General features: G+C 54.8%; 1 protein-coding gene across 3 annotated transcripts in view; it reads left to right on the top strand.

Annotated features, from left to right (window-relative positions):
• Positions 1-401: 401 nt before the first annotated feature.
• CHERP (calcium homeostasis endoplasmic reticulum protein) overlaps positions 402-9318 on the top strand; it is a 19221-nt gene continuing 10304 nt past the window's right edge. For 2 of the 3 annotated variants that reach the window (XM_080672163.1, XM_080672161.1), the window contains exons 1-7: positions 403-483; positions 793-966; positions 5014-5198; positions 6235-6372; positions 6661-6812; positions 8381-8525; positions 8620-8709. In XM_080672163.1, the coding sequence (XP_080528289.1) occupies positions 459-483; positions 793-966; positions 5014-5198; positions 6235-6372; positions 6661-6812; positions 8381-8525; positions 8620-8709 (909 nt within the window). In that variant the 5' untranslated portion in view covers positions 403-458. Of the gene's footprint in view, positions 484-792; positions 967-5013; positions 5199-6234; positions 6373-6660; positions 6813-8380; positions 8526-8619; positions 8710-9318 lie in introns of all 3 variants that reach the window. The other variant, XM_080672162.1, reaches the window with a different exon arrangement.

The raw sequence follows: 9318 nt of genomic DNA, 5'->3' as shown, positions 1-9318 counted from the left end.
CCTCGCAGTCTCTTCACTGCAGCTCCCCCGACAATACAACACAGGCCCTGACCCAGACAAGGACTCCCCAACCCCCTTGCCCCGTGGAGAAAGTGCCCCACCAGGCCCCCGGGCTGCAACGAAGCAAGCAAAGAGCCCCTGCCACAGATAACTGCCGGCTCCGCCGTCCCAGCGGTTCTGAGGCGGCGGGAGACAGGAGCGCCTCCGCGCAAGCGCAAAAGAGTCCCTGCATCTGCGCACCGCTAGCCCCTCCCGCGCGCTTGGCCTCACGCGGCTTCTTCCCGCCTGCCTCCCACCCTCACTTCCGGGGTTTCCCGGCGACGGCCGTAAGTGGCGGACGGAAGCAGCCCACGAGGCCCGCCGTAAACGGCTCCCTCGCGCCACTTCCTGCCGGCTTCCACAGACGGCGCTGGTGGGGGATCGAGAGGCACCGGAGGTCGTTCCCGGCGGCAGGAGCCATGGAGATGCCGCTGCCACCCGACGGTGAGGCCCAGCGCGAGTTTAGGGACCGTTTCTCTCTCCCCCGGATCCCCTGTTGGCCTACCCTGCCTCCTGAGGTCCCCGGGCCTAGGAGGGGGCGGGGCTCGGCCTCCCGGGTTTGCCTGCGGCCTCTCCCGCGGGTCTCCGCATTCCCGGCGCGCTTGTGGCCCCTACCAGGACCCGTACAAGGGCGGCCTCTGCGGGGCCCACCCCTAGAGATCCCGACCTGGCGGACGGCGGCTGGTGCGCCTGGGCCCCCGGATTTGGGCGGTCCTCGCTGACGCCCCGCGTGGCCTTTTCTCCGTTCTCCAGACCAGGAGCTTCGAAATGTCATCGACAAACTGGCCCAGTTCGTGGCTCGCAACGGGCCCGAGTTTGAGAAGATGACGATGGAGAAGCAGAAGGACAACCCAAAATTCTCGTTTCTGTTCGGAGGCGACTTCTACAGTTACTACAAGTGCAAGCTAGCGCTGGAACAGCAGCAGCGTGAGTCCTCTCCAGCTCTCTGGTCGCACCCTGGAGCGATTTCTTTCTCTGATACCAGTGCAGCTCTGCCACAAACCGCCTTCTTTTGGGTCGCATGCTCTTTCAAGTTGTGGAAGCTAGGCCTTCATGATCTCTTCCGTTGTTCCCAGGCCTGCAGCAAGTGGTTGCTGGGTCCGAGTGTAATGGGGAAGGAGGTTATGGATCCACCTTTGGGCTCGAGATCAGGGGTTTTTCTATTGTTTAGCAAACGTGATGACTGAGGTCAGCAGAGTAGTGATTGCTTCGGTGTTTCCCAGGAAGGAAGTGATAGAGGCTGGACTGGGACTCTGTTTTGAGCCACTGTTCAGCTCCCTTTGTGGGCTCTTCCTGGGTCCAGCAAGGTTTTTGTGTATTTCAGTTGCTTACAGTCCAAATCAAAAAGCATTGTACCTTTGGGTTTTAGTTCTTTGCAGAGGTTTACAATGGTCACTGAGTTGGATATCAGGATTCTGGTCCTGCCCTCAGAGGATTTAAGATGGAGTTAGAAATCACAGCTGGCCTTTGAATAACAAATAGCCTCCAGGTGGTAAGGTCCTATATCCGTTTTGTTCAGTAATGAATATGTAGCTTCTGAATACATTTGAATGAGTAGGGGATTGCTCAAGTTGATGGGCATTGAAAGCTGAATGTTCCCTGGACTACAAGCACCAGACTTTGTTTTGGGTCATTCTTGTGCCCTAATACATAGTACACAGTAGCGTTCAATAAAGAATTTGTAAGAAACTGCTAAGGTGCAGTGGCTTGAACAAGCTTGGTGTGTTTAGGTATCCATGGGAGAAGCCATGAGAGGCCCAGTATGGCTGGAGCACAGAACATGTGTGGGGGAGGGAAGCATTTGGTCTGGAGTGGAAATGCCAGGGGAATGTTTGGGTTTTCACCCTCAGTTCAGGGGTTCTTGTGCACAGTTATGTTTGAGATGGGGGTAAGTGAGATCAGCTTCCTGAAATTATAGGCAAAATGTTGTGTGTGCTTACATGTCTCTGGAGCAGTTACTCCTTAGCCCCTGCACACCACTTTAAAACCCCTGCTACAGGAAGTGTGAAGTCATGAGAGAGTTTGAGACAAAGGAGTGATGGGTCAGGTTCGTATGGTCAATGTGGCAAAGCTGGAGGGAGCAGGAATGGAGGCTGGGACCAGTGAGGCCATCAGGGAATGAAAAGGGGCATTTGATGGTAAGGTCTGAATTAGGACAGTGGGTTGAGCCTGAGGGACTCAGCCTGGGGGTATTCTGGGGTTAAAGGGTCGAATCCATGAACTAAGGCACCAGATGGATATTTTTGACATAACCAGGTAGGGGAGGATAGTGCTTTGGCTGGAGTGACCAGGGGTGAGAGCTGCTTCCCTTGCAAGGGAAGCTCACTCACCCTGCCCTGTAGGGTTAGAAATCCAGAGCTGCTTGGGACTTGGTGCCATAACCCAGGAAGGATAGGGTGCTTCTAGCAAGGGAAGATTGGGGCTCATGAAGTGTTTTCTGCAGGTAACAATATCTAGCTGTGATTGAAGAATGCATAGACTTAACCAGATGGGAACTGAAGAGAGAAAAATGTTCAGGCAGAGGGAAATGCCTTAGGAGGGATTAGGAAGTGGAGGGGACAAGAGCTCAAGATGTCTGAAGCCCAGAGAAAGAGGGGTTCTTAGAGTGGCTCAAAGTGAGGGTGCAGAGTAGGGAGGCCTGGCTTGCCAAGGACTTAGGAATTCTCCTGGGAGCTTTGGAGGTCTCTTGAAGGGTTGGTTTCAGGTCTGTGTTGTGGAGCAGGGTTAGTCATTGTAAAGACCGAGGCCTAGGACTGTTCTATAACGGTGTTTTGCAAACTCTGTTGAAGGACCAGTTTTTGTTTTTTAAAATTCTGTTGTAGAGAGTATATCTTTGCAAAATAGAGTAAAAATGTGAGCCATAAAAGCATCAAGTACTCCTTCACCACTTCTATATTTGTGGAATCTTTCACCTGACTGCTCCTCAGACCACACTTTGAGCAGCATCACTATATTGCCATGTGGAGGGGACCGGACTGGACTCAGGGAGACCAGTTTCAAGGGTGATACAGGTGACAGAGTTGTGGCAGGGACACAAACAGACCAGAATGTGATCTAGGAAACTGATGTCAGCACGGGTTGACTTGTCAGTGTGAGGTGCAAGGGAAAGAGGAGGGTTTGTGACTTCTAGGCTCTGTCTTGGGTGTATGGGCATAGCCATGCCAGCCACAGAGATCAGGAATGGGGCTTGGTTGGGTGGAGCATGGGGCAAGAGGATATGTATGCCTGTGGAAAGCTATGGGCTGTTCGAGCTGTAATTAGGTCCAGAGCTCAAGGAATCCAAGGTGAACATGATAGATTTAGGAATTATGGTATGCTGATTGTAATTGCATTCCCCTGGGGCAGTGGTCGGCAAACTCATTAGTCAGCAGAACCAAATATCAACAGTACAACGATTGAAATTTCTTTGGAGAGCCAAATTTTTTAAACTTAAACTTCTTCTAACACCACTTCTTCAAAATAGACTCGCCCAGGCCGTGGTATTTTGTGGAAGAGCCACACTTAAGGGGCCAAAGAGCCGCATGTCGCTCGCGAGCCGCAGTTTGCCAACCACAGCCCTGGGGGTTTCAGAGAGAAGACAGCCATGGCATCCCAGCAGTTAAGGGTCAGAGAGAGAGAGGAAGGGGCTGAAGAAGTGGCCACACAGACTGAGTGAGACAGGGACCTGTGACAGGGCCATCAGGCTGAATAAGGATGTCCCCAAGGGCTGTGGAGATAGGGGGTGGGATGGGTGGACAGAGCTAGACTTGCTCTGGGCTAGTAAGGTAAAGGAGAGATGAATTGAAACGGAATCTTGGCTGTAAAATTGTTGAGATGAGGGGCATGCGATTAAGGGAAAGTTTTTTAAGACAGAAGACAGGTATATTTAGGGGCTGCTGGGAAGGAGTCAGAAAGAAGGAGAAAATGAAGAAATGAGAGCAAGAGAACAGATTTGCTGAAGAAATGTCTCTGGGAGGTGGAGGAGGATATCCCCGAGGGTGTCAACGCCAGAAGGCTCAACCAGACCTAAGAAGTGACTGACTGCCCCAAGATGGGCCCTGGACAACACCATCTGTTCTGTCTGCCTGTCTTTATTCAAAGACCAGGTCCCCTTGGGACGGGACTCAGCAGGGTTCCAGAAGTGCATGGTTATGTTCAGACTAGACAAGACCCAGTGGCCGATGGGGAGACCATTTTGTTCAGTGACCCTTCCCAGCAGAACCCCCCACATCCCACCACCCAAATTTCTATCTCTTCTCATCTGGCCACATTCAGGGCACACACCCACCTGACCCAGTCTCCTACCAGTAGGATGGTCGTCTCACCCTGGCTCAATCTCATTTGACTCCGAGGAGTCCCTTTCCCCAAACAGAGTCAGGATAAGGAAATCAAGAGGCACGTGGTGATGGGCCACAGCATGTGATCAGGGGTGCTGGTCTGCTCCTATTTTGGGCTCCCTGGCTGGGCGTCAGGTGGCTTTGATAACCTGAAAGTAAAGAGTATATTAGGGGATGGTAGCAGAGAGGCTGAGGGACTAGGAGAGATGCTCTTGGGGGCAGAGCTTTGGCCTGGGTTTAGCATCAGTTTAGGCCTTGGTGAGGTGGGGAGGGTGAAGGGGGATGGGCTCTAGCTTGGTCTGTGCCAGAGGACACTGGGCAAGACAAGCAGTGTTGGAAAGAGTGGCAGGGGTACAGTCCTGAAATCTCCAAGGAGAGGACTGGTACAAAGGCGGAAGGTGGTGGATGGGACATGGGAAAGGGGCTGGTTCTAGGCTCTGGGGGAATGAGAGAGGGGTGGGAGAACCAGGCTAAGAGTGAGTGGAGCCTGGCAGACTTTGGTGGGAGTGTGGCTGCAGCACAGTGCAGAAGTCCTCTTGTGGATGGTAAGTGTAGGGCGGGGAGCCCTTGTGGCCTAGGGCTGCCCAAGAGGCAGCCAAGGAGACACCTAGACCCCAGCCACCTTCTCACAGGGGCACCTTTTCTCCTCTTCTGCCAGTCATCTGCAAGCAGCAGGCCCCAGAGCTGGAGCCAGCCACAGCGCTGCCACCCCTCACACAGCCCCCGTTGGCCCCTGCTGCACCCATCCCACCCGCCCAGGGAGCCCCGTCAATGGATGAGCTCATCCAGCAGAGCCAGTGGAACCTGCAGCAGCAGGAGCAGCACCTGCTTGCCCTCAGACAGGTACGGGGCCTGCTCCTCCTCTTCCCTCCCACTCCATCAGCCCTGAGTAGGCTTAGGGCCCTCCCCTTCCCCCTTTTTGTCTTAAGGTGGTCTCTGGAGCTCACCCCTGTGCCTCAGTTTTTGCATATGTACATTGGGACTCACAAATAACTATCAGGAGGACTTACTACCAAGCATCAGTGCTGTGGAGAGTGCTGCCACTATCCATGGCGTGTTTAGCTCAGTCCCTCTGGACAGAGGTTACTTCTCATTCCAGTGAAATCATTACCCAATCTGTTTGCTGGGGTGGACACCTATGAGTGGGACTACACGTTAGAAATTGTGTAACAGAATACCATGTGGCCTTTGGTGCCATTGGCACCAGTTCTGGCTAGTCAGGTCACTCCAAGCTGTTGAGGGGAACGACCCTTCTGTCCTGATCCATTACAGTTCTAATAGTTGCGCCAAATATAGAAGGATGAATCACATGGAAAATGAGATTAATTAAAAAAAAAATAAGGCATCTAAAACACTAGCCCCTGTTTTATTACTATATTTAAGATTACTGTCATATTGCTGACAACAAAACATGCCAGATCACTCACCCTGGATGGAGCTTCTCATAGGATGGGTGGTCCAGCCTCGGCCAGCCCTGATTGGACTGCCTGTCCCCACAGAAGTCCCAGATTTCAGCAGTCTCTCAGTTTGCCAGTCTAATGATGAAACTGCTATCCTGTTTTAATTTTCCATTCCTTGGTTGCTCTCCTTTCTCCTGACTAGTGACCATTCATAAGTCCTCTCTATGCTCTCTGCTCACTTTCTTTTTGTGTTTAATTAGCCTGCAGAGGTTCCTTGTTCCTCTGGGTCTTAATCATTCCATCTGTCACCTGGGGTAGGGGTAGACAATGTCTTTCCCTCTGTCTCTTGCTCTAACCTCTGCCTGCCGTGGCCGTGACTGCTCCAGGTGTGGGGGTGAGGCTGTGGATGTGAGGGACGGGGCCTTCTGCTGCTGTGGTGGGACATTGATGGGCAGTCTTGGTCCCACCTGGCCTCCCAGGAGCAGGTGACGGCAGCCGTGGCCCATGCAGTGGAACAGCAGATGCAGAAGCTCCTGGAGGAGACCCAGCTGGACATGAACGAGTTTGACAACCTGCTGCAGCCCATCATTGACACGTGCACCAAAGATGCCATCTCGGTGAGGGCAGTGGGGCCGGGTGGGCTCAGTGCTCCCAGAACCTAGTGCTCCTGACAGGTGAGAGCCCACCAAAGCCTCTGGGCCAGGGCTGTTGTAGCGATGCCCCATCTATTCTTGCCCTTCCCCCTTGAGCACCTCCAAGAGAGGGGGAAGGCAGGCAGAGGCTGCAGCATGTGGCCGAGCCCTTGGGCACCACACCCTCGGCTGTGCCCTGAACTCCCTGGGCACCTGCCCATGCTCTGGCTGGGGGAGCCCAACTCTGCTCACCCATTGCTCTGTCTGTTGCAGGCTGGGAAGAACTGGATGTTCAGCAATGCTAAGTCCCCTCCGCACTGTGAGCTAATGGCAGGCCACCTCCGGAACCGCATCACAGCTGATGGGGCACACTTTGAGCTGCGGCTGCACCTCATCTACCTGATCAATGACGTGCTGCACCACTGGTAAGGGCCTCTTGGGCCCCGCTTGCCTTCCCTCTTCTTCTGGCCCTCTTGTGGCCACTGTACTTTACTCAATAACTTGGCTGGTCTCAGGATGTGGGTCATTTGTCCAGAGACCCTGGGAGAGGGTCATCTGTGCCACAAGCTCCTCCTCTTCCCCGCCCCTACACACCTCCCCACCACTCTCCTCCCACCCCCTCCACCCCCCCGCCTCAGCCTCTCCCTGGATTCCCACCCCCATCCCCACCTCACCTAGGGCCACTGTTCCTTCACTCCTTACTCTCATAGGGCAAATTCTGGCATCTTTCAGCATCTCTCTGTTGGCTGTCAGCTCTGCTTTAATGATACACATTACACACCCTCAGTCAGCTGACTCTGCCCTGCTTCAGGGTCCTTGATGCTGGGTTCCCCTTGCTGACCCTATGTCCCAGCCCACCAAGACAAATACCCCACCCTCACAGCCCTCCCCAGGTCAGTGGTTACATCTCCACTGCCTTTTGGGGGCCTTATAATAAAGGTTAACTTAAGGAACCAGATGCCTGAGCCAAGGCAGGCCCCGGGAGGAGACAGGCAGAAGGAAGCAGGCGGTGTGTGGCTGCCATGTTTGGCTTTGAGCTTGGCCAGCTGAAGGGCATGGTGCCTGTGAGGGCAGCAGAAACTGACCTGTCCCTCTCAGTCCTTTGCCCTGCCCTATCTTCCGCCACACATATATCCTGGGTCCCTGCCCTCCTCGCGCCACACTCAGCCACTCCCTACATCATCATTCCCCCTTATTTTGCATGTGGGGAAATAAGCAGCCGCCTGGAACTTTCCCTGCCTTCCTGCTTTATCCACCCCTCTTCTGACTCCAGGCAGCTCTGCAGAGACAGCCCTGTCCTCCGCCTGGACTGCTCTCCCTCCCCTGACCCACTTCCCTACTCCAGGCACTTGCTCCAGTCTGTGAGCTCTCTCTGGTGAACTTGGTGTTGGGAGGGGTTCCAGCCACTTGCCTCATGCCATCTGGGCTTACTGCCACGCTGGGGGTCCTGCGTCACCTCATTGTACAGCTGCAGGGGACCTTCACACCCAGTTATCCTCAGAGTGTCCCCCAAAGGATGTGGGGGCACGCTGCCTTGCCCTGCCAGCCACAGGTCCCCAATGCCAGGCACACTTGGCATACTCCCTCTGCCTCCTGAAACATGGGGCCCAAGTCAGAGCTTTTTGTGCACATGGGATCCAAGTGCTGAGCAAGGCCACATAGACAAGGCCCTGAACCCACAGCTGCTCTAGCCTGTCCTTTGCGGACAGTGGGATTCTCACAGGCTCTGTGTCTGTTCATTCTTATGCCAGGAGGGAAGGATTATTTTACTAACAAGGAGACCAAAGTGACAGGCATTGCTCTGAAGGTCCCCACCCTGTGGTTTTTCCCTCCTCCCACTGCTGTCTGTCATTGGGGCCCAAGTGCCAGCACAGGTCTTGTGGGGAGCCCAGCCCTCGTCCCAGCTGGGTTGGGGGCCCGTTCCCTGAGAAGGCAGAGGGTGCTATGGCTGGAGCCACGATGGTAACGGGCGTGTGGCCGGGTCCCGCCCCAGGGCCCTGACGCGCGGAAGGTCTCTCCCTCACAGCCAGCGCAAGCAGGCCAGGGAGCTGCTGGCCGCCCTGCAGAAGGTTGTGGTACCCATCTACTGCACCAGCTTCTTGGCCGTGGAGGAGGACAAGCAGCAAAAGATTGCCCGGGTACGTGGCGCAGCCTGGAGGGGTAGAATAAGGTGGGCAGGGGATGGGGCATGCTGTTTCTCCCTGACATGATCGCTCATCCTCCCATGTCCAGCTCCTGCAGCTATGGGAGAAGAACGGCTACTTTGATGACTCCATCATCCAACAGTTGCAGAGCCCAGCCCTGGGGCTCGGCCAGTACCAGGTGAGTGCCACCATCTCCCGAACTACACACGGGGCCAGGGTGGACACCACCCCAGCAGCTTCCAGAAGTCAGAGGGCCCACCTCCCCAACCTGGGCTGGGAACATCTGATGGAATGGTGACCTCAGAGCCCAGATGGCATTTTCTAAACTGGGATCTGAGCAGCAGCCTTGGGGGACCCTGTCCCATGCACAGGAAGGGGGGAACCCTCCCAGGGAAGCTTCCCGGTGCGCTTGTGACCCATTTTCCCAATTTAGACCCTGTTCTCAGGGTGTCATTGGCTTGTTTGCACTGGTCCTCCAGGCACGCATTCACATGATGGGAAGCTGAGGAGACCCCAGGTAGTCTAGGCTGCTGTGGCCATCATCTTGTGCAGTCAGTGCTTCCCATACATGTGTCTGCCTTTGCCCAGGGGAGGGGCACAGGGCAGGGAGGGTCTTCTTGGTCCCCCCTACCATGGTACCAGCATCACTGCCCTATGCACAGCTTCTGGAATAAAAGGCACAGCTCACACCTCTTCTCTCAGGCTGAAAGGCCTGGCTGAATGTCAGGAGCTCTGTGCAGGCTGCTTCCCTCAGTGATGGTCCTAAATGCCATCCTCTCCACAGGAG

Source organism: Plecotus auritus (assembly GCF_963455305.1).
Source record: "Plecotus auritus genome assembly, chromosome: 6".
NCBI lineage: Eukaryota > Metazoa > Chordata > Mammalia > Chiroptera > Vespertilionidae > Plecotus > Plecotus auritus.
The sequence above is the reverse complement of the archived record's forward strand: the minus strand, read 5'-3'. Positions and strand labels throughout refer to the sequence as shown.